General features: G+C 44.5%; 1 protein-coding gene across 1 annotated transcript in view; it reads left to right on the top strand.

The window, feature by feature from the left end:
• ESPN (espin) overlaps positions 1 to 24,780 on the top strand; it is a 397,424-nt gene extending 372,644 nt beyond the window's left edge. Inside the window, exons 13-14 of the mRNA XM_068242154.1 lie at positions 24,573 to 24,652; positions 24,765 to 24,780. Coding sequence (XP_068098255.1) covers positions 24,573 to 24,652; positions 24,765 to 24,780 — 96 coding nt within the window. The remainder of the gene's footprint in view (positions 1 to 24,572; positions 24,653 to 24,764) is intronic.
• The last annotated feature ends 761 nt before the right edge of the window (positions 24,781 to 25,541 follow it).

The following is a 25,541-nucleotide window of genomic DNA, read 5'->3' as shown; positions in this document are numbered from 1 at the left end:
AACGAAAACTTTTGTTAACACGATCCCTGCAACCGCTATTTCTCGGGCGCCCAAATTTTCTGTCGGGCGCCCAATAGCCGATATTTTGCATTGCAGTCTATGGCGGCGCCCTTTTTTGTCCACTAGCCATATGCGCCCCTTTTTTACTGCCCCGGAATAAACATTGCCAGCAACATGTAATTCCTTATCACAGGGAGAGGATCTTTCTAGTTAGAACGGCTTTCTGTTCCTCTCCCCACATGGTTAATGAGCTCTTCTGAACTCTGTTGCTTAAAGGGACTCCGAGCTCAGAAAAAAAAGGAAAGTTGTACTCACCAGGGGCTTTTTCCAGCCCAGTGCTGGTCGGGAGGTCCCACGCCGGCGTCCTGGCTCCTCTCCTTCTCCCCGCTCCGGAATGGCTGGCAGGCCGCAGCCCGGGCGACACTCTCCCGAGTGTCGGGCTGCTTCTTCCGCATATGACGCGGATTACGTCACACGCCGGCCGCCTCGCGTCATCACGGCGGCCGGCGTGAAAGTACTGCGCATGCGCGAACAAAGCGCGCATGCGCAGTACTTTCACGCCGGCCGCCGTGATGACGCGAGGCGGCCGGCATGTGTGACGTAATCCGCGTCATATGCGGAAGGAGCAGCCCGACACTCGGGAGAGTGTCGCCCAGGCTGCGGCCTGTCAGCCATTCCGGAGCGGGGTGAAGAAGAGGAGCCAGGACGCCGGCGTGGGACCTCCCGACCAGCACTGGGCTGGAAAAAGCCCCTGGTGAGTACAACTTTCCTTTTTTTTCTGAGCTCGGAGTCCCTTTAAAGAGAACCTGATTTGAAAATAAAAAGTCAAAATAACCATACACAGGTCATACTTACCTCCCGTGTAATCTACTGCTCAATCTCCTTCTTCTCTCCTACGTACTGTTTGTCCACTGTGATCAGGAATTGTATATCCTCCATTTTAAAAATGGCCATTACCCCATAACAGCTTCCTGATCAGCACACTGTTAAACTGTAATATCACTCACTTGAGCCATAGGGAAACATGGACATCACCTTGCACATTCAGTTGTAATTGACAGCTGCTGATCTATAACTGACAGCAACTGGTATATTTCAGTTCTGACAAAATATTGTCAGAACTGAAAGGGATCACTGTAAGAACAAAATGGTGATCTTCTGAGAGGAACTGCACTGCCTATCCCCCCAGCCACAGCATTATGCACCACTTTAGGTTTCACCAGCCATTTACTTTTTTTATAACTTGGACCTCTTGTGCACATTATTTATTTTATTTACTAAAATCAGCTTTGTTCGCCACAGTGCCCCTTTAAGCTCAACTTTGGACAAAACTTTTTATGAGCAGAGTGTTAAGGCCCGTACACACATGCAACATTTCCGTCCAGCTATTGTCTAAACTTGGTCTGTTGGACGATAGCTGGGCAAGCGACAAGACGAGCTACTGATAACAAGAGGTTTGCCCTATCTAACAGGTGGTTCAACTCACATGGCTGATATCATGCAGTTGGCCACACAATTTGGAGAAAATGTGTTTCATTAATTACTTATTATTAATATGATATAATTGCATAGTTGGTGTGTGGAAAATACAAGACAATTGCTTGGTCATGTAGGAAAGCTGTATGTGTGTATGGGCCTTTAAAGACCAAGAAGCTCTTTAGGATTTATTTATAAGCAAGACAGATTTATTCCTAGGATTTCATTCATCACTATATCAACTTTGTGCCAGATGTGAAACCCCCCCAGTATAGACAACCAGATGTATCCCCCAGCGTTAAGTAGCCTCCCCCACAGTATAGATAGCCAATGTGCCCCTAAGAATTAGGTAGTCTCCCGCCTAGTATAGCTGTCCAGATGTGTCCCCCAGGAATAGGTAGTCTTACCTCCTATTACAGATACAGGTCCAGAGCTGGGTGCTTGATACAGTGACACAGGCAACTTAGCAACATACGGACAAAGTTCATCATCAGTTTTGGGGCCACGCAGGGTCCCCCTTTCTCAAGGGTCCCGAAACAGTTGTCATTTTTTCTGATGTGGAGTACTGCACATTAAAGCGCATTGCATCTAATATGGTGTGCTGATGGACTTTGTTCGTATATTATAGATATGCAGACATGCCCCCCAGGGTTAGGCTGAAACGCCTCAGTTTTAAGTAGCCCCCCCCCCCCCCCCCCCCGACACACACACATATAGATAGCCAGACATGTCCTGCAGTGTTAGGTAGCCTCACCCCAGTATAGATAACAAAATATGTCCCTCAGTGTTATGTAGCCAACCCCCTAAAAGAGATAACCAGATGTGCCTCCCAGTGTTAGGTACCCTCCCCCCTAGTTTAGATAGCCATATGTGCCCCTCAGTGTTAGGTAGCCTTCCCCCAGTATAGATAGCTGGTTGTGCCCAAAACCTTGATATCACAGGGATAATGGACATAATAAAAATAGGGAAATTATATACGGTACTGCAAGGAGAATGCAAACCTGCAATACATTTGGTCAAACATGCTCTTTTTTAACCTCCATAGTGGTGCATTTCTGTCTGGATTTATGGGTCTAAAAGAGGTGCATTTTTTCCAGTATTTTAGGCCTCCAATTCTTAAGTCATAACTTACCAAAATATGTCATAATAATAGTCTTAAAGACATCCCGCATATGATTAAAGACTAGAACACAAAATTGTTGAAATAAATCAATTTATGAATAAACTTTAAAAAACATGAAACTGTACAAATAAGGCACCAGACTATACCATATGTAGTACATTTTAAAACAGGGAATGGCACAGAGGGCAACATCACAATCGGGGCAGTAGAAGCGTGATTCCGTTCGGACTTTTTTCCTTTTGCTATCAGTCTTAGGCTGCAGGCAGAGAGTAGTCAAAATCCAGGCAGAGGTCAGTGCATGCGGCCGGCAGAGAGTAGTCAAAATCCAGGCAGAGGTCGGTGCAGGCGGCAGGCAAGAAGTAGTCAAAATCCAGGCAGAGGTCAGTGCAGGTGGCAGGCAGACAGTAGTCAAAATCCAGGCAGAGGTCAATGCAGGCGGCAGGAAGAGAATAGTCAAAATCCAGGCAGAAGTCGGTGCATGCGGCAGGAATAGAGAAGTCAAAATCCAGTCAAAAATCGGTAACAGTAGGCCTTGTTTCCATCTATGCGCTTCTGTCCGCTTTTCATCAACATGTATAAATCTGTAACATTGATGTGCTGATAAAAAGCGGACAGAAGCGCACAGATGGAAACAAGGGTTAAGGCAGATCAGCAGAGGCACTAGCTCAGAAGCCGTTGGGAACCAAATGGCTATATTGTTAACATCCTGTGCTTTCAAAAGAGCTTATCTGCCGTCTCTGCCATAGCAGTCATGTGACACAGGAGAGCAATCAAATTACAACTTGTGATTAGAGACAAATGAGGAGGAATTAAATAGGCTAAACTCTCTACATACATCCCGGATGCATTTTTCTCCATTTTTCTTTCTGTCCTGTACAAAAGTTCAGGTCCACTTTAAATTTACCCGCCACCCCCGATGACGTCACACTGTTACATCTTCCGCATCGCCGCCTTGCTTGGCCACTGGGATACTGGAAGAAGAGCCAGGGACATGGAGATCCCGGTGGCCGTGGGGAGAAGCCTGGAGTCCCGCTGCGCAGCGCTGATCGCATGCGGGACTCAGAAGATTAAAGGAAAACAGGTATTGCTATCCCAAGCTGAGCTCGGGATTTCCGCTCTGGCCTATTTTTCCCTAGCCTGAGCAATGGCCGGGGTTCCCGCCAGGGAGGTTAAAAACGTCTTGTTCGTTGTTTTTGTTTTTTTTTTCTTTTTCTGTGCTAGGCCTCATTAATATCAGTATGAGAATAGACTTATGTACTAATATTTTAAAACCTAAGTACAGTGTGGGTATTTGTTCATATTTTTCTTTCATGTAGTGTGAAACTGTGCCTGGTGGGGAGAGAGATTAGGACCAAAAATAGGAAAAATGTATGGAAACAATACCTTTAAGCATGGGGGTAAATGCCTGATTCTTGTCAAGTTATAGCTGCTATATAGGGCAACCTTTACTGTTGTATATGCAGTTATAATGTAAGCTTATTCAACTTTTTACTGTATTAAAAAAAAAAGTGTACAGTAGTGTGAAAAAAACGAGTGTGCTTAATCATTGGGCATATTGTTTAAAGTGTACCTAAAAAAATGTTTTATACATACCTGGGTCCTTCTCCAGCCCACTTCACGCTTATTAGTGCCCCGCTGTTCTCCTCCGCTGCCTGTAGCCTTCACAATCTGGCCCAGTAATTCGGTCAGTCGCCGCAGTCCGGCCGCAGGTGTGCTCCTGCGGCCGGGAGCATCCTGCTCCTGTGCGATAGTACTGTGCAGGCGCAGAACTCTCCCGTCAACGGGAGCGCAATGGGGTGCATGCATGGCCTGGCCACGCATGGGCAGTAAGCCCTGGACTACCGAAGTTACCGGGCCGGTTTGCGGAGGCTGCAGGCAGGGGGGCTAATCAGCGTGAAGGGGGCTGGAGGAAGCTCCAGGTATGTACTGTATAAAACTTTTTTTTTTCCTTCCTCTCAGGTTCACTTTAATGCTGTTATTTTTTAACTCTGCAAATAAAAAATAATAAAGTAAAAAAAAAAAAAAAAAAACTTTGTTAGTTAGGTTTATAAAAATAAAAACAGAGCTAGAAATTCTTTCCACATGATTGGGGGATTCAATCACATACGTGCATGTTGGGTAAAAATGACTAAATAAAAAGTGACCAGAAAATAAGAAAAGTATTTCACAATGGCCTCAATTCACTAAGATCATGCTGGAGATAATAAGGCAAGATAAAACTTACCACCACACATCGATCTTGCTTTATTATGGTGTAGAGATAAGTTTTCACGATGAGAGAGTTATCTTATCATGTTATCATTTCTGTCCTTAAAGGGATACTGTAGGGGGTTGGGGGAAAATGAGCTGAACTTACCCGGGGCTTCTAATGGTCCCCCGCAGACATCCTGTGTTAGTGCAGCCACTCCCCAATGCTCCGGCCCCGCCTCCGGTTCACTTCTGGAATTTCTGACTTTAAAGTCAGAAAACCACTGCGCCTGCGTTGCCGTGTCCTCGCTCCCGCTGATGTCACCAGGAGTGTACTGCGCAGACACAGACCATACTGGGCCTGCGCTGTGCGCTCTTGATGACATCAGCGGGATCGAGGACACGGCAACGCAGGCGCAGTGGTTTTCTGACTTTAAAGTCAGAAATTCCAGAAGTGAACCGGAGGCGGGGCCAGAGCATTGGGGAGTGGCTGCGCGGGCACAGGATGTCTGCGGCGGACCATTAGAAGCCCCGGGTAAGTTCAGCTCATTTTCCCCCGACCCCCCTACAGTATCCCTTTAAGTTACCTCCTCTGTAGTTTTTTTCACGTGCAGTTAATTAACAGTCTGTCTTTAATTTTAGGGCTCTTTCACACTAAGACGTTGCGTTTGATGCGACGTTAAGGTCGCACAACGTGCCCCTAAGGCAGCGCATGTAGGTTATAAAATTGGACGTTATTTTGTACTACGTTATGTGTCTTTTGGTGCGCCGTTTTCGTCGCATACTGATGGAACGAAAACGGCGCATGCGTTACATTTAAAAAAAACATTACTGAGCATGTGCAACACACATAACGCAGCAAATGTATTGCTAAACACACAGCACTTTCTAAATATTGCTACACGTTACACACAACACAACGTGTGCACTGTGAATGTCGCACAGACTTTGCATTGCTGTGCGTTAGTCTGCGTTGGAACATTTTCTAACATGCGACTTTAACGTTGCACTGTGAAAGAGGCTTTAAGGTACATATACACGTCGGATTTTTCCAAATGACCGGTCGTTTGGAAGTCAAATCGGGCGTGTGTACGGTCGGTCGTTCAGCTGATAAGACTGAATTTGAACAATCCGCTTGGCGGATCGTTCAAATCCAGTCTTATCAGCTGAACAACCAAACGTACACATGCCCGATTTATTATTATTATTTATTGTATTTATAAAGCGCCAACATATTACGCAGCGCTGGACAATAAATAGGGATACATACATTGCAACAAGGGGTGACAGACAGAGAGGTAGCAAACGGTTATAGAACATATCACAAGGTTATACATACAATGAGAGTATAAAATGCGGTTTACAGAGACCCGGCAAAACAAGTACGAGTTAGTCCATGAGAAGGGTGTAATTGCTGGGGTAGTAAAATTAAGAAGGACACACTAAGGGAGGGGAAGGCCCTGCCAAGGCTTACAATCTAAAGGGTGGGGGGACACATAAGGTAGGACTGTGGAAAGGGTGATTGACAGAGAGTTAGAGTGTGGTAGATGTGGGGTAGGCTATTTTAAAGAAATGTGTTTTGAGGGCTTGCTTGAAGGTGTTGAAGGAAGGAGCGAGTCTGAAGGGGAGTGGAAGAGAGTTCCATAGGGTAGGGGCAGCTCTTGAGAAGTCTTGTAAGCGTGCATGTTAATGAGAAATGCGTGGGGAGGTCAGGCGGAGATCATTGGAGGACCGGAGGGGACAGGCAGGTATATATCTGTTGACGAGCTCAGAAATGTAAGTTGGGCAGGTCTTGTGCACAGATTTGTAGGTAAGGCACAAAACCTTAAAGCCAATGGGTACCACATTAAAAATAAAAAAGTCAGATACTCACCTAAGGAGAGGGAAGGCTCGGTCCTAATGAGCCTTCCCTCTCCTCTCCCGGTGCCCTCGGTGCTGCGCTGGCTCCCCCGTTCGCGTCCGCCGCCGCAGGGACTTCGGAGGTCTTCGGGAGCACTCGGGCTTCCGAAGACGGGCCGCTCCTTACTACGCACGCGCGAGTGCGTCATAGAGGGCGCTCGCGCATGCGTAGTGTGGAGCGGCCCGGCTTCCGAAAGCTCCCTTCGGTATGCGGAAGTGGCAGTATTTGACTGAACTGGTCGAATATTGCCACGGGGGATCCTGCGCGGGACCGGGCACCGGGAGAGGAGAGGGAAGACTCATTAGGACCGAGCCTTCCCTCTCCTTAGGTGAGTATCCGACTTTTTTATTTTTTAAATGGTAAACACTCACTTTAAAACTGATCCTGAAGCTGATAGGGAGCCAGTGTAGGGCTTCGCAGAGGGGAGAAGTGGAAGCATAGTAGTGGGAAAGTCTGAGTCTAGCTGCTGCATTCATGACTGATTGAAGAAGTTCAATGCGTTTTAAGGGGAGGCCAGATAGTACGGCATTGAAGTAGTCAAGGCGGAAGATGATGAGGGCATGGATGAGAAGCTTGGTAGTGTCTGGGGTCAGAAAGGGGCGGCTTTTGGAGATGTTTCGAAGGTGGAAGTTGCAGGTTCTGGTAACATTTTGGATGTGTTGGCTAAAGGAGAGGGCAGAGGGCCGATTTGACATCCAAATGACCGGACGTCCAAACAACCGGTTGTTTAGAAAAATCCGACGTGTGTACGAGCCTTTAGAATTCTGCAGTTATTTTAAGGATTGAAATGTTAACTTTAGAGATCTCTCCTTAACTTAAAGACAGAAGAGTTAAGTTTACTACATGCTTTATCACCATGGTGATAACTCTAGAAACAGCTCAGAAACGTTATTAAAAACAGGATATAAGCTTAGTGAATTGAGGCCATTGTCTTGCTCATTTGCTGTCACATGTATATTTCCTTTTGGTTGCAATTTAAAGTGTACCTGAGATGGGGCGGTACCCTGGGCCTTATTCCCTCGCTGTCCTCCTTGGGTCCCCCATTCTGGTGCTGTGACTCCTGGTAATCCAGTTAGTCACTGTCAGTCGTGGGTGTTTGCGCATGCGGGTCTCTCCTGTCCCTGGGACTACTACTGTGCAGGTGCAAAATGCTCCCTACCGCAGGAGTGCGTTGAGGGGTGCACGCACTGCCGAGTCTGCATAGAACATTGCAGCCGGTCGGATTACCAGAAGGCATAGCGCAAGAACAGAGGGACTAAAGAGGACAGCGAAGGAGGCCACGGTCCTCCAGGTAAGTTTAAATCAGAATTTGTAACCTCATTTGTGTCAGCGTTTGACATGCAGTGCGGTTACCCAGCAGCAAAAAAAAAAAAGTGCGCCATGTCGTGTCTAAGCACAACCGCGTTCAGGTCTGACTCAGTGGGGTGATGGTCTCTCCCCTACCATTGTCGAACACTGGTGAGCTCCTGGCTGGTGCATGGTAACATCTAACATGCAGTTCATTCAAGGAACCAGTGTGCTGGGCTAGCTTTCCAGTGGGGCATTGCAGTGTGACGTAACTCCTGCATTGTAAACACCTATGTGACATTCACAGTGCAGCCAGTGTGGTCTAACAGCATCCAGCATCCCAACGCACCGCATGCCACAAAATGTGCTTGTTAACAGTGACAGTGAAGCATACTTTTAATTGAATGTATGCTTAACTGTATGCGATGCAAAGGGGTGGATAATGTGCTTTGTGACTTTTCTGAATGTAGCCTTTGGCTTCATTTTGCACAAAGCTGTGATGACGGTGCTTACAATTCATAGTATACCAGGCCAGCTGGGTGCAAGTGTTGAACTAGGTGCAAGAGGAGCAGTATAGGGGAACCTTGTCAGTAGTATGACAGGTTTAAACTTATGCTTAGATGTACTTTTAGAGTGAAAGGAAGTTTTCCATTGATGTTTCAAATGTATTTTTTAATTGTCATCATTATCTGCATTTTTTAGTGAACATAACTTTGTAGATTAACGTAAGTTTTTTGATAAATGTATCTGTGTGGAATTGTAACCCCTTTTCTGCTTAATAAAGTATATAGGCTGAAAAAATACTTGCCCAGATTGCTTTGTTTTTATTGTCTGTTTTTTTAAGATCTGAAAATACTTTATATGTTTTTAAAGACAATTTATTTGTTTTTTTATATTTGTTTCATTCATTTGTCATGTTAAATACAAAAATAATAATAAAAGATAATTCGTCATTTATAACGGAAAATTGTATACTTACCTGACAGTAATTTTCCTTTCCTGTACAAATTCCACGTCAGCAAACTATGGGTTAGCCCCGCCCCTCTAACCCCCTCAGGACATGTAACTAAATTTTAAGATGGCTCCCCAGTTCAGTGCTTTTTGTAACTAGGCCTATTCCATCTAACAATACATAAAATACAAAAAGGGGAGGTAATCCCATATGCTGACGTGGAATTTGTACAGGAAAGAAAAATTACCGTCAGGTAAGTATACAATTTTCCGTTTTCCTATACAAAACCCCATCAGCATACTATGGGATCTAACTATTACCTAGACAAAAAATAGGTGGGGACACGAGTGCTGCAAATATATCACTTTATTGTGACATATACATAATCAAATCACGCTTGAAGCAGACAGGACCTTTTCCCCAAATTCTGCAGTAGTGCCTGCAGTAGGATCTACTTTGTAATGGGTAATAAATGTATTTATAGATGACCAATTGGCCGCCTTACAAATTGTCTCAGGGGAGACCCTGGCGTAAGCTGCCCATGAAGCAGATATTCCCCTGGTGGAATGGGCTCTGATTTCTTGTGCCGCTTCTACGCCCTTAGACTTGTATGCTGCCCTAATAGCCTTCACCATCCAAGTGGCTATAGTTCTGGCTGAAGCGGAATGTCCTTTCCTGTATCCCGTTGTTATGATGAAAAGTCTATTGGTTTTACGTAACTGTTTTGTAAGTTCCAAGTATGTGGCTAATAGAGACGGAATGTCCAGTGCTTTAGGATATTGCATTGATTCATCTATGAAGGTAGGTAAGTTCCATTCCTGGCTGAAGTGGTATGTGGTTGCCACTTTTGGTATGAACTCCTGTGCAGGACGTAAGGTTATCCTGTCTTGAAAAAAGTGTAGAAATGGTTCCGAGCAAGTTAAAGCCTGTAATCCGGAGCTGCGATGGGCAGATGTAAATAGCTATAAGGAAAGCAATCTTTATGGTTAGGTTCTCTAGTGAACAGTCTTGTAGTGGTTCAAAGGGTGACTGTGATAGTCCCTGTAAAACCAGAGGCAGGTCCCATTGCGGGTACAAGTTTTTCCTTGCAGGTCTAAGTTTAGTTACTGCCCTTATAAATTGTATGATTAAAGGATATGTTGCCCATCTCTTATCTGTTAATGCCAAAACTACTGAGATGCGTACCTTTAGTGTGTTTAATGCTAATCCTATCTCCAAGCCCTGTTGTAGGAAGGTGTAACACATCCATGACTTTAGGATTATAAGGATCCACTTTAATCTGTGTCATCAATTCTATGTATTTCAACCATATTCTATGATATGTGACATTGGTGGAGTTTTTTCTTGCTTTGATAATCGTCTCCACCACTTCTTCTGTGCACCCCATGGCTAAAAGTTTTTGCTTCTCAGCTTCCACGCCGTCAAAGTCAGTATTGACGGGTTTGGATGTACCAGTTCTCCTTGCGTTAGCAGATTGGGTTGGCAAGGAAGAGGAATTGGTGGTGCGATTGCCAATTCGCGTAGTAGTGGGTACCACGGCCTGCGAGGCCAATTCGGTATTACTGCAAGTACCACTGTCTTCTTGTGCTGTATTCTCATAAGCAGGCGGTAAATTAACGGTATTGGCGGGAAGGCGTATGCAAGGGTGGTGTTCCAACTCGTTGTTAGCACATCCCACCCTACTGCCTCCCTGAATTTGTAACGGGAGATGAATCGACTGCACTTCGTGTTGCTTGGTGATGCCATGAGGTCCATCTGGGGTTGACCCCAAACCGTGCAGATTGACTCGAACACTTCCATGTTCAAGGACCACTCATTGTTGTCGCATTTTTACCTGCTGAGGCTGTCCGCTATAACGTTTTGGACACCCGGAATGTGCATTGCCTGTAGATGAAGTAAATTTTCCTGTTCCCAATTCATAATGGGACAAACTTCTCTCAACAGGGTGCGACTGTGCGTGCCCCCCTGATTCTATATATAGGCTACTACCGCTGTATTGTGCATTTTCAGAGGTACATACTTTCCCTGTATTACCTGCATGAAATGTTGCAGTTCTTTGAAAACTGCCCTCAGCTCCAGTATATTTGCTGACACCTCTCTGGTTGGAAAGGCCCAAAGTTCCTGGGCATACTGTTGGTTGGGGTGAGCCCCCCAGCCCCTGCGACTCGCATCAGTCGTAATAATTAATGGAATTGGTGCCTGAAGTTCGTGGCAATTTAATAGATTGGTTGGATTCTTCCACCAGTTAAACTGTGTCCTCGCTCTCGGTTGAATCTCTATTAGTTGTTGCATACTCTTGCCATCCCATAACTTGAGGAAATTTCTCTGGACTAGTCTGGTATTCCACATCGCCCACCCTACCATCGGGATTGTTGGCGTCATAATTCTCAATATTCTCAGCCACTCTCTTGCCCTCAGATTTTGCTTGGTCCACACCATCTCTACTCTGGACATAACATTGTCGACTTTGTCCCGCGGAAGCTTTACCGAATTTTGATGAGTATTGATCTCCGCTCCTAAAAATACTATCGTCTGTGATGGTGTTAGGCTGCTCTTTTTCCCGTTGATTAGCCAACCAAATCGTTGAAGTGTTTGTAGTAGAATTGTCCTGTGTTGCAGGGCTATCTGTTATGAGGCTGCTATCAACAATATATCGTCCAAATAAACGTGGACGCGGAGTCCCTTTTCTCTTAGAAGTGCAATTATCGTGACCAGAACCTTGGTAAACGTTCTGGGGGCCGTAGAGATTCCAAATGGTAAAACTCTGAATTGGAAGTGCTGTGGCCCTATAGCAAACCTGAGGTATTTTTGGTATGTGCCGTGTATTGGGATGCGCAGATAGGCGTCTGCAATGTCCACCGATATTAGCCAGTTCCCTACTTGGATTGAGGGCAATATCGTTTGAAGTGACTCCATTTTGAAAGATTCCAACGCTATTTGGACGTTCAGTAATCTTAAGTCTAATACTGGACGAAGTTCCCCGTTCTTTTTGGTTACGAAAAAGAGCGGGGAGTAAAAGCCCGTCAATCTTTGATGTTGTGGGACCTTGATCACTGCCTCCTTGACTATCAATTCGTTCACATACTGAAAAAGGATTTTCTTGTGTTCCTCTAATTTGGGAATTCTGGTCTCTTGAAAATGATCTAATGGGGGCTCTTGTTTGAAGCGCCATACGTGGCCCCTCTGTATAGTATCGAACCCACTGATCTTTTACCAAATCCGCCCACACCCTGAAGTACTTGGTAAGCCTTTCGTCCACCTTCTCCGTGTGGACGGGCGTAATTTCAGAATGATTTAGGGGGCTGAGGAACTAACTCTCTGCTTATTATATTTTGAGACGTTGGCCTGCCCTTGTCTACGAAAATTATGGCCTCCCCGATTGGCATAAAAATCTCTTGAACGTGATTGGAAATTAACTCTGTTTGAACTTGTACCTTGTCTTCTAGGACGACGATCCTGAGGGAGCAATCCAGACTTACCTCCCGTGATCCTACTAATTGCAGAATCGAGTTTGCTACCCAAAAGATTTTTCCCATCGAAGGGTAATTTACACCATGTAGATTTAGAATGATCCTGAGGGAGCAATCCAGACTTACCTCCCGTGATCCTACTAATTGCAGAATCGAGTTTGCTACCCAAAAGATTTTTCCCATCGAAGGGTAATTTACACCATGTAGATTTAGAATTAGAGTCCGCAGACCATGGTTTAAGCCATAGCGCCCGTTTAGAAGTTACCGAATGCAACATGCCACGAGCGGAAGATCGCATAATATCAAAAGACACCTCGCCAATAAAATCCGACGCTACCCGGAAATCTTCTAGTGCTAGAATAAGCGACTCTTTATCTAGGCCTGCCTGGATTGCTTCCTCAAGATTATCTGTCCACGACTTCATTGCTTTAGCCACTGAAGTTAAGGTTATGGCCGGAAGGCAGGCACCGTCAATATCTGTATATACTTTTCTTAAGTCTGCATCCATTTTCCTTTCCATAACCTCCTTAAATGGCACTGAATCTTCAGCAGGAAATGTCATGTGTCTAGCTAAGCGAACTACTGACGCATCCACCACAGGTGGGTTATCCAACTGTTGTAGTAGTTCCCCCTCCAGAGGGTACAGTTTCTTAAATCTGTTACTCAAAGGCACCTTCCTTTCCAGTTTAGACCATTCTTCTTTGAATAAATCTATTACTTCTTGCATAAAAGTTGGGCCCGATTTTCTTAGGTGAGGGTAGTAACATTTGGATTTGCTGGGAGGCTCCGAATGATCTTCCCATAGTATAGCATCTTTAATAGATTTAATAAAGGGGCTTATTAGAGCAAAATCAAAACCAATGTTAATATCCTCCTCCTCAGTTTGTTCGCCTAGATTAATTGTGGAATCCTCTCCTTCATACATAACAGATGTAGATGTAGAGGCTGATTGCTCCTTAACCTCCCTGGCGGTTTATTTATTTTGCCAGGGAGGCTGCAATGTGGTTTTTTTTTAATAAAAAAAAAAATATTTCATGCAGCCAACTGAAAGTTGGCTGCATGAAAGCCCACTAGAGGGTGCTCCTGATCCGTACTTTCGATCGCCTCCGGCAATCGAAAGTAACAAGATAGGCCGCAATGAGCGGCCTATCTTGTTTCGCTTTCCTCGTCGCCATGGCGACGAGCGGAGTGACATCATGGACGTCAGTCGACGTCCTGACGTCAGAGCCGCCCGATCCAGCCCCTAGCGCCGGCCGGAACTGTTTGTTCCGGCTGCGCTGGGCTCGGGCGGCTGGGGGGACCCTCTTTCGCCGCTGCACGCGGCGGATCGCCGTGGAGCGGCGGCGATCGGGCAGCACACGCGGCTGGCAAAGTGCCAGCTGCGTGTGCTGCTTTTTTCAGAACTGAAATCGGCCCAGCAGGGCCTGAGCGGCGACCTCCGGCGGCATACCCCGAGCTCAGCTCGGGATTACCGCCAAGGAGGTTAAGAGTCTGTTGCATAATATCTTTTATAAGTGCTGGCAAGTCGGGGCTGGGGGTTTCCCTTTCTTTAGGTAAAGTGTAGAAGCAGTCACCGCATACTAAATTCCCTGGTAACGGATAATCTCCGCAAGCCCGGCAATAACTCTTCTGTTTATCTGGGGTTAGATGTCTTTTCCGTGAATCTGCACTGGGGGAAGATCTTCTGCTTCACCCAGAAGAGGATTTGTGTGCATTTGAGGCTTTGGGAGTTTCCTTAGAAGTCCCGGCAGCCTGAGTTCTAAAATAAGGAAAACAAAACAAAATGTGCTATTGTCAGTACTAATCCACTATTTTCCCTGCCTAATACTTACACTGCTAACAACTCTTACCCTTCATAATCAGGCTGGTCTGTAATGTGATGATCATCAGTTTCCATCTTGGTAACTAAGTGACAGCCTATAAAAAGTATATACAATTTAGTAGATATATAGTAAAGCGGCTGTGTATATAGCTAGAGAAGCTTAATATAACATACCTGAAACACTGTCTCCCTCTGAGAGGCTGACTAGCAACTCCCCTCACACTTCTGTGCATGAAAATAAAAATAAGCACATTTACTAAAAATGCCTAGTATTGGCAAGGTAAACAAAAAGAAGAAACAAAAAAGCCAATGGTAGCTGCATTTCCTCTCCCCCTACCTCTTTCCAACGGATCTCCACGTTGCGCCATTCAGCACTGGTCATTGCCCTGCTTAGTGCTTTAATACTATTCCCAGCGTCTTCCGGACAGGAGTACGCATGCGCGTGGCGTCATGGCGCTTCCTCCGCGTCACTTCCGCATTCGGCCGTTCGTGGAGCGCATCCCGGAAGACAGGCCTTGTACTGTGGTGGAACGCACAAAGTTTGAGGTGCACCGCTCCCCACTCTGCGCAGAAGCCTAGAACTTCTGAGGAGACAGGTTTCAATCACCCCACAAACCAGCAGAAGGGGCCCCTAATTAAAACTCTCATTTAGAGGTTATGCAAGAGAGGGCTTCACTCAGGAGAGAGGTAAAACCTGAGCGGGGGCTGCAGGAACACAGCCAGGTAAAAGTAAAAGAAACATATAGCTGGAGTTTTCTTCAGATTTTGTCTTGAGGGAATCCGGACAGGTGAAAAAAAGCACTGAACAGGGCAGCCATCTTAAAATGTATAGTTACATGTCCTGAGGGGGTTAGAGGGGCGGGGCTAACCCATAGTATGCTGGCGGGGATTTGTATAGGAAATTAAATTAGAGGGATAAGACATTATTTTGGAACAATACCTACTGGGTTGATGAGTACTTTTTCTAAGCAAAATAGGACATTCTGTAGTAAACATGACATGACTTTACGGTACTTCCAAAACTTAAATAATATGATTCATGGAGTTGGACCATAGAGTTCTAATTTTTATTTTGCTACTCAATAGTAGAAAGCCACAAAAAATACAAACAACAAAGACATGGCAAAAAATAAATAAATAAATAAACACAATAACAATCCAAGCAAATGTATACTCACAGTACTGTGATACATAGGGGTTGATTCACTAAACCGTGCTATGACAAATAGCACGCCTTATCAGAGATAGCATGCCTTATCAGAGACAACACGCCTTATTAAAGATAAAGTTAACATGCCTTATCAGAGTAGCATAGTGAGCCCTACGAATTTCTGCCTGCTAATTGGCAATGGCACTCGTCCTGCCCTGAGCCCCTGCGGGTTTGTAGCGCTTGCTATACTACTCTGATAAGGCATGGTATCTTTGATAAGGCGTGTTATCTCTGATAAGGCGTGCTATTTGTCATAGCACGGTTTAGTGAATCAACCCCATAGAGTTAATCATAGGCTGCACTATACAGAGAATTCAACTATTCTAGTAATAGTAAAGCATATACTGAGCAAGGTTATAGGGTATTGAGGATGGATAAAAAGCAATAGGACTTTTACAGCTGCAATGCTGGGGCCGTTTTTCTGCTCGATAGATGGGTTCGATATTTCTGACATGTCCGATATTCCTTCCGATTGTTTTTTGGGTCGATTTATCATAGAAGTGAATGGAAAAAGATATAAAAAAGAGCGAAAGATAAGCAAATCGAGCGCAGAATCGAACGGAAAAAACCATCGGATGGAATATTGAGCGGGAAAATGTATCGTGTGTACCCAACATAAGTCTGAGATAGATACGTTAGTATCTATATTAGGTATAGTTATATCAGAAGCGTCTAAGCATGCACTCCACACCTTATCGAATTTCTTGGGCTGATTACAAGATTGATAGGTTAATATATAGGGTAGAAAGGCTAGGTTGATCAACCTTTTCCGAACATCAAGAAAGGGGATCAACTGTGGTTTCCATTTTAGAATAAGTTTCCATTTTATATTGTGTAATATAAAAGTTTTCACAACAGGGTTTTTTTATATTGCCCTCTAAAATTTCAAACATATATTGATTAACCACTTCCCGACCGCCGTATTGACAAATGGCGGCCGGGAAGTGGACCCCGCAAGGACCGCCGTATAGACAAATGGCGGCGGTCCTTGTAGGGGCATGGGCAGAGCGATCGCGTCATCCGTGACGCGATCCTCCGCCTGGCGCGGTTCACCCGCCGCAACATCCCGCCGGCCATACGGAAGCGCCGGCGGGATGTTAACCCGACGATCGCCGCATACAAAGTGTATAGTACACTTTGTAATGTTTACAAAGTGTATTATACAGGCTGCCTCCTGCCCTGGTGGTCCCAGTGTCCGAGGGAGCACCAGGGCAGGCTGCAGCCACCCTAGTCTGCACAAAGCACACTGATTTCCCCCCCCCCTGCCCCAGATCGCCCACAGCACCCATCAAACCCCCATCCTGCCCACCCCCCAGACCACTGTTTGCACCCAATCACACCCCTAATCACCCATCAATCACTCCCTGTCACTATCTGTCAACGCTATTTTTTTTTTATCCCCACCCCCCTGCCCACTGCTCCCTCCTGATCACCCCCCCACCCCTCAGATTCTCCCCAGACCCCCCCCCCCCCCATGTACTGTATGCATCTATCCCCCCTGATCACCTGTCAATCACCTGTCAATCACCCATCAATTACCCCCTGTCACTGCCACCCATCAATCAGCCCCTAACCTGCCCCTTGCGGGCAATCTGATCACCCACCCACACCAATAGATCGCCCGCAGATCCGACATCACATCACCACCCAAGCGCAGTGTTTACATCTATTCTCTCCTCTAAACACCCACTAATTACCCATCAATCACCCCCTATCATCACCTGTCACTGTTACCCATCAGATCAGACCCTAATCTGCCCCTTGCGGGCACCCAATCACCCGCCTACACACTCAGATTGCCCTCAGACCCCCCCTTATCAATTCGCCAGGGCAATATTTACATCTGTCCTTCCCTGTAATAACCCACTGATCACCTGTCAATCACCCATCAATCACCCCCTGTCACTGCCATCCATCAATCACCCCCTGTCACTGCCACCCATCAATCAGCCCCTAACCTGCCCCTTGCGGGCAAACTGATCACCCACCCACACCAATAGATCGCCCGCAGATCCGACATCAGATCACCACCCAAGCGCAGTGTTTACATCTATTCTCTCCTCTAAACACCCACTAATTACCCATCAATCACCACCTGTCACTGTTACCCATCAGATCAGACCCTAATCTGCCCCTTGCGGGCACCCAATCACCCGCCTACACGCTCAGATTGCCCTCAGACCCCCCCCCCCCCCTTATCAATTCGCCAGTGCAATATTTACATCTGTTCTCCCCTGTAATAACCCACTGATTACCTGTCAATCACCTATCAATAACCCCCTGTCACTGCCACCCATCAATCACCCCCTGTCACTGCCACCCATCACCCGCTGTCACTGCCACCCATCAATCAGCCCCTAACCTGCCCCTTGCGGGCAATCTGATCACCCACCGCAGATCCGACGTCCGATCACCTCCCAAGTGCAGTGTTTACATCTGTTCTCTACCCTAAACACCCACTAATTACCCATCAATCACCCCCTGTCACTGCTACCTATCAGATTAGACCCCTATCTGCCCCTAGGGCACTCAATCACCCGCCCACACCCTCAGAATGCCCTCAGACCCCAGCCCTGATCACCTCGCCAGTGCATTGCTTGCATCTATTCCCCCCTCTAATCACACCTTGAGACACCCATCAATCACCTCCTGTCACCCCCTAGCACACCTACCCATCAGATTAGGCCCTAATTTGCCCCGTGTGGGCTCCTGATCACTCGGCCAAACCCTCAGATCCCCCTCAGACCCCCTTCCGATCACCTCCCCAGTGCATTGATTGCATCTATTTTCCCCTCTAACCACCCCCTGAGACACCCATCAATCACCTCCTGTCACCCCCCTAGCACTCCTATCCATCAGATCAGGCCCAATACAACCTGTCATCTAAAAGGCCACCCTAATTATGACCGGTTCCACAAAATTCGCCCCCTCATAGACCACCTGTCATCAAAATTTGCAGATGCTTATACCCCTGAACAGTCATTTTGAGACATTTGGTTTCCAGACTACTCACGGTTTTGGGCCCGTAAAATGCCAGGGCGGTATAGGAACCCCACAAGTGACCCCATTTTAGAAAAAAAGACACCCCAAGGTATTCTGTTAGGTGTATGACGAGTTCATAGAAGATTTTATTTTTTGTCAAAAGTTAGCGGAAATTGATTTTTATTGTTTTTTTTTCACAAAGTGTCATTTTTCACTAACTTGTGACAAAAAATAAAATCTTCTATGAACTCGCCATACACCTAACGGAATACCTTGGGGTGTCTTCTTTCTACAATGGGGTCACTTGTGGGGTTCCTATACTGCCCTGGCATTTTAGGGGCCCTAAACCGCGAGGAGTAGTCTAGAAAACAAATGCCTCAAAATGACCTGAGGACGTTGGGCCCCTTAGCGCACCTAGGCTGCAAAAAAGTGTCACACATGTGGTACCGCCGTACTCAGGAAAAGTAGTATAATGTGTTTTGGGGTGTATTTTTACACATACCCATGCTGGGTGGGAGAAATTTCTATGTAAATGGACAATTGTGTGTAAAAAAAATCAAACAATTGTCATTTACAGAGATATTTCTCCCACTTAGCATGGGTATGTGTAAAAATACACCCCAAAACACATTATACTACTTCTCCTGAGTACGGCGGTACCACATGTGTGGCACTTTTTTACACCCTAAGTACGCTAAGGGGCCCAAAGTCCAATGACTACCTTAAGGGCCCGTTCAGATCAGAAATGCGGATGGCCATGCGTGCGGAACGCGTGCGGACCGCAACGCGTACGAACGCATGGCCATCCGCGTTTGTGTGCGTTGCGTGGCTGATCCCATCAATGAAAAGTGAATGGGACAGCCACGCGTTTTTGCAAAATCTGCGTGCAGCATGCGTTCCCGGACCGCACAGGTCCGGAACGCATGCAGTGTGAACATCAGACATTGCACTCTATGCAATGTCTGATGTCGTGCGTTTTGGCCACCTGCACGCGTTTCCAAAACGCGGCTGGAAACGCGTGCAGTGTGAACGGGCCCTTAGGATTTCACAGGTCATTTTGCAACATTTGGTTTCAAGACTACTCCTCACGGTTTAGGGCCCCTAAAATGCCAGGGCAGTATAGGAACCCCACAAATGACCCCATTCTAGAAAGAAGACACCCAAAGGTATTCCGTTAGGAGTATGGTGAGTTCATAGAAGATTTTATTTTTTGTCACAAGTTAGCGGAAAATGACACTGTGAAAAAAAACAATTAAAATCAATTTCCGCTAACTTGTGACAAAAAAATAAAAAGCTTACAAATTAGCACCCCTAAAATGCGAGGACAGTAAACACACCCCACAAATGACCCCATTTTGGAAAGTAGACACTTCAAGGTATTCAGAGAGGGGCATGGTGAGTCCGTGGCAGATTTCATTTTTTTTTTTGTCGCAAGTTAGAAGAAATGAAAACTTTTTTTTTTTTTGTCACAAAGTGACATTTTCCGCTTACTTGTGACAAAAAATAATATCTTCTATGAACTCACTATGCCTCTCAGTGAATACTTTGGGATGTCTTCTTTCCAAAATGGGGTCATTTGGGTTTTTTTTTTATCAAAAACATGTTTGTCCACATTTTTCGCGCTGCATGTATACAGACATTTTACTTTATTTGAAAAATGTCAGCACAGAAAGTTAAAAAAATCATTTTTTTGCCAAAATTCATGTCTTTTTCGATGAATATAATAAAAAGTAAAAATCGCAGGAGCAATCAAATAGCACCAAAAGAAAGCTTTATTAGTGACAAGAAAAGGAGCCAAAATTCATTTAGGTGGTAGGTTGTATGAGCGAGCAATAAACCGTGAAAGCTGCAGTGGTCTGAATGGAAAAAAAGTGGCCGGTCCTTAAGGGGGGTAAAGCCCTAGGTCCTCAAGTGGTTAAAATGTAAACATACAGGGAGATACAGTTTATCTTGTAGAAAAAAACCACTGACTTTGAGCTCTTCTACCTTTACTACACAGCAGAAAAACAATAATCGTGTTTAGTTTCATAATGTGACTGTGAAGCCAACAGGCAGAGCTGACAGACTCCATCTAAATCCTATATTAAATTGATAAAATCTCCTTTAATATGTATAGTAAATGCAACTTCCGATAAGTTCTTATTGTACATATAGTAGTCATTATACTAGGCTGGTTTACATAATTATAGCATAAAGCAAGAAACCATTTTTAACATAACATTTTTTTTCAACCATGTTTATTTTGAATAGATTTATAGTACACTAGCTGATGACCCGGCGTTGCCCTGGTATGAATTTGATTGTTGGCTCCATCCACTTTTTCTAACCTAGACACACAGTCACTCAATGACCAAGTTTGTGAGGTTTGGTGTCCTTGGCATCAGTAATTTACATTTTCAAAGTGAAATGAAACCAATCTGATTGGCTGTTTGTGGCTTCACTCCTTTTCTGAATTTGCACCCTAGTCACCCAGTGACTGACTGTAGCAGGATTGAGGCCTCTGCCATTAACAGTGTAAGAATGGCAGCAATTTAAATATTCACCTTGAAAATCAATAGGTGAGTTTTGATTGGCTGTTGTAGGCTGCACCCACTTTGCTGAATATTAATCCCAGTGACCAACTGTGCAAAGTTTGAGAACCTTGCCATTAACAGTGTAAAAATGGCTGCAGTTTGCATTTTCTGTGGAAAATTTGTGTTTTTCTGGCTCCACCCACTTTTTTGTAACCTTGACACAGGCATCACAAATGCATGAATTAACACAGTTTATCCAGCAAACAAATTTGATTGGCTGTTTGTGGCTCCATCCCCTTCAGTGAATTTGAGCCCAAACAATCAATGACCAACTGTAGCAGGTTTAGTCATCCAGTGGCCAAGTTTGAAAACCCTGCAATCAACAGTGTACGAAATGGCTGCAGTTTACATTCTCTCATTTAAAATGAACGGCTGAAATTTGATTGGCTGTTTTATGCTCCGCCTACTTTCCCTCAGTTTAACCTCTGTCACCAAAAGACCAACTGTGCCAAGTTTGGGACCATGGCTTTATTACTGTGAGAATGACAGCTTTTTACATTGTTACCATTGACGTGCATTGGTGAAATCTGATTGGCTGCTTGTGGTTCCGCCCAGGTTTGCAGGGGGGACATGAGACCCCCAGAATATATCCCAGGTAGTAAAGGATCTGTATACTACGTTTTGTTGAAATCAGTCAAGGCATTTTCGAGTGCTAGTGGCACATACATACATACACAAAAACATTTGATTAGATAGATAGATAGATATGCATACAAACTGTACATTAACCATTGCTTACATTCAAAAGGAGGAAAAATGAAAGGAAAAGAGAAAACTAAACAAAAAGACAGAAGATTAAACACACCAATTGAAGTCCTAACACATAGGTACCAGCAGAACGAGATCCCCTTTACGAGAGACCCTGCGAATAGGGTCAATCATGAGCAACCAGTAATACATGTATAAACAGGTCATAATATAGTAGAGGATAATCCCCCAATTCCCAATATGTATCCGCTTCTTCCCTGACAAAACATTAAAGGACAGGTGTGAGATGAAAAGAAAAAACAAGACCACTTACCCAGGGCTTCCTCCAGTCCCTGGCAGCCTATCTGTCCCTCATCGCAGCTCTGGTGTCCCGGGATCTCCTCTGTTTCAGATGCCGATCAGCGCCTGCGCAGAACGTTCCAGGCAACATTATCGCGAGCAGCACGGAAGATGCCGAACTCGCCAGAAGGGGATCCCAGGACACCGGAGCTGCGTTGAGGAACAGATAGCCTGCCAGGGGCTAGAGAAAGCCCCGGGTAAGTAGATCTTGTTTTGTTTTTTTTCACCTTGCACCTGTCCTTTAATATACTTAGCAATAAGTAGTTTCCTCCCTGTTTTAAAGAATTAAATGCTTAAAGTGAACCTAAACCAAAGGTGGAAAAAAAGAGTTTCACTTACCTGGGGCTTCTACCAGCTGCAGGGGGCTGGTAGAAGCCCCAGGTAAGTAAAACTCTTTTTTTCTCTTTCAGTTTAGGTTTCCTTTAAATACAGTGCAATGTGAATAACATTGTTTTAACAAAAAGGGTTAAAATTCAATAAGCGCATTGCCTAGGGTTGTCTACTATTAACATCATACCAGAAGACCCATGAGCCCCATACACCCAGAAAATTGTGGTGTTGTTTTTTTCTTTAATAGAAGAGATGAGATCTTCATAAACTTTCTTTTAAAAAAAATATTCAAAATTTTCTTGGATTTTAGAGATTTCCTGTGTCCTTATTGATTGCCTGCTATAAGGATTTTAAGTAATCAAGGGGCGCTAACGGCACAAAAAAATATACACAAAATTGCAAATATAATCCTCTGAAATGGAGGGAGAGAAGGATACAATCTCTTCCTGCTGGTACCTCAATCTGTGGGTGTACCCCTATCTCCCACTACATCCAGAACCGTTCAAATAAAATCCGAGGAGCGCTGGATATAAATCTTTATACCACTTAAGTTTATTGTAAAAAATATTCTCATATATATATATAAAGTATTTATACACTGTATGTAGTGTATAAATAATATATATATATATATATATATATATATATATATATATATATATATATATGTGTATATATATATATATATATATATATATATATATATATGAGAATATTATAATATAATAACTGAAGTGGTATAAATATTTATATACAGCGCTCCTCTGATTTTATTTTAATGCTATAAGGATTTTACCCGCATTACAGACATGACTCACAAATGTATTTTGTAAGTAAGGGTAAAGACTTATTGAAAAGGGCAGTCCATGTGTCCACCGCTACCATCATCTAAACCTCAGAGGCTTATTTGAAGCACATTTCCCAAAACTCAGAGACCAAGTACATTTGGGTTTTGACACCCCCTAAAATATAAATTTGAGCCTACCATTCCCCATTTACAGGAACTGAGCTGGGGTCCTATACCGACAACAAAACAATTTTTAAAGGGTTATAGTAGTACTACTGAATCACCTATAAAACAGGTTTGAAATAATAATGATAATAACTAAGATTTAATATTTAACAAGTGGGTAGAGAGTTTTACACTGTGCCATGGCAGCTGCTTACACATACCTAACAACATAGTGCCACTATTTCACCCTCCCACTCCACTTGCAAGTTGCGGAAATCAAACCCCATTTCCCCACATAACACTCAGCCAGTCACTAGGCATCAACACACAGATGCAGCGCTGCATAAACTTATGAAGGTTAAGAGCTGTAGTTGGTGTTGTGTTGGTTTGTTTGTTCGGTTTTTTTTTTATCTGGTTGATGGCCCTTTTCCATTGCTAAAGTGATGCAAATGCAACTACCTCACGCATCGCATCACTTCCGCTGCCGTTTGCGTCACTTCCGCATCGGGAGATGCGGAACTGTATGAAGGGGACGGTGGGCGGATGCCGCTGTGCAAGAATCTGCAGCATGCTGCATCTCGGATCGCTATGCATGCATTGGAAACTGTTCCATGCAATGCCGTGCATTGGTTTCAGGACACCCGCAGGGCGATGCGGCAATGTAGCTGCATCGCACCGCATGTAATGGAAACGGGCCCTCAATTCATGACTGCTTAATATGTAAACATTTGTAGCTGGCCACACTCATGGTTTAAAACATGAATAAAGTTGAGCCTCCCGTGATGCAGCGTGTCAACAAGAGAATACCTTTTTATTAGTTTACGGGAGGATTGATGCAGTGACACCATCATATTTTGCTCTGTTTCACAGGGGCATGTCTGTGGACCTCTTGAGGCACTTAGCAGTCCACCTAAAAAGTGGTCTCTGGCAAGAGGGGGGTTATGTTCCAAGCCTGCAATTCGCAGCAATGAGAGTAGAGTTGGACACAGGGAGACGCCCGATAAAATAGTGTGTACTGAGTGTTCCTGCTATGCAAAGAGGGAAGACTCAGCACCTGCTATTCCATCAAGTTAAGATTTAGGCACTACCGGGGGGGGGGGGGGGGGGGGGCAGGAGCGCCACCAGGGGAGGATGGTGAAGGGTTAGGGCCCCTTAAAAACCTTTAAGTGGGAAAGCTTCTCCAATCTGCTGTAGAAGTCTCTTATTAGTTTATTTGGAGATGGTTTGATCTTTCCGATATCTGTGTATTTTTCTCGTACAGGAGGAAGAGGAGGCAGCTAGATTGTCAACCATGCCAGCATGGAGAAGAGAGATCTTGAGGAAGAAGATGGAGGATGAGAAGTAAGGACATCTTTTACTGAATCAATCACATGAAGTTTCATTTGTGCTTTGTACAGGTTCTAATGTTTCTCTTTTCCTTTGTTTTTTCTTTCTCCAACAATGTGTCCGACAGAGAACAGAAACGGTGAGAACTTTACACTTATTTTCCTGTACGCACACACAAGCGTAGGCTTGTCTGGATCTGTAGCTTTCTGCACTGTTCATGAGGGTTTTTTTAGGGATGGTCCATGAGATGCAAAATATTCCAAGTTCATACAGAATTAACCAAATTTTTATGCAAATTTTTGCAGTTAATGGGCCAATTTAATGAAGCCAAGGTGGGATTTAGTCAATTCTCAAACTGCATAAATGTGCATAAAAATCTGCATAGTTCTATTTTTTCGGCTTTCCTGTATTTTCATATTAAAAAATTAATTTCTTCTGTGAGTGTATGTATATAACTGCAATCAGTACTACATAGATTAGTGGCATCCCACTACCAATACTGTGCAAAAGTTGCTCTCGTTTTGCACATGCTGCAACAACAAACTGTCTGCAGGGTATTACAGAAATAACTGCATACCCTGCAAGCATCCTGTGAAACAACAAGCAATGAGGTTTCTTCCTATTTATTGTATAAATTGCAAAGTAGTGTACATAATAGCTTAACAGCAAGTTGTTGTCTTACTGGACCATTATGTGCATTTTGCTGAAAATTATGGAATAAATAGGAATATTTCCTAATTCGGGTTAACTCCTCGTCATTTGCTGTCTCAGTTTGGACACCCAGGAGATTTTGCAAATGGCAATGGAAAAAAGAGAATTAAAACAGTTTCCTTTATCAATACAGAATTTTCCAGACATCAGAATAGGGCAATATACTTAATATAGCTTGTTTCAGAGTGGGGTA

Source organism: Hyperolius riggenbachi, chromosome 6, assembly GCF_040937935.1.
Source record: "Hyperolius riggenbachi isolate aHypRig1 chromosome 6, aHypRig1.pri, whole genome shotgun sequence".
Taxonomy (NCBI): Eukaryota; Metazoa; Chordata; class Amphibia; order Anura; family Hyperoliidae; genus Hyperolius; species Hyperolius riggenbachi.
Note: the sequence above shows the minus strand (reverse complement) of the source record. Positions and strands in the feature narration are given on the sequence as shown.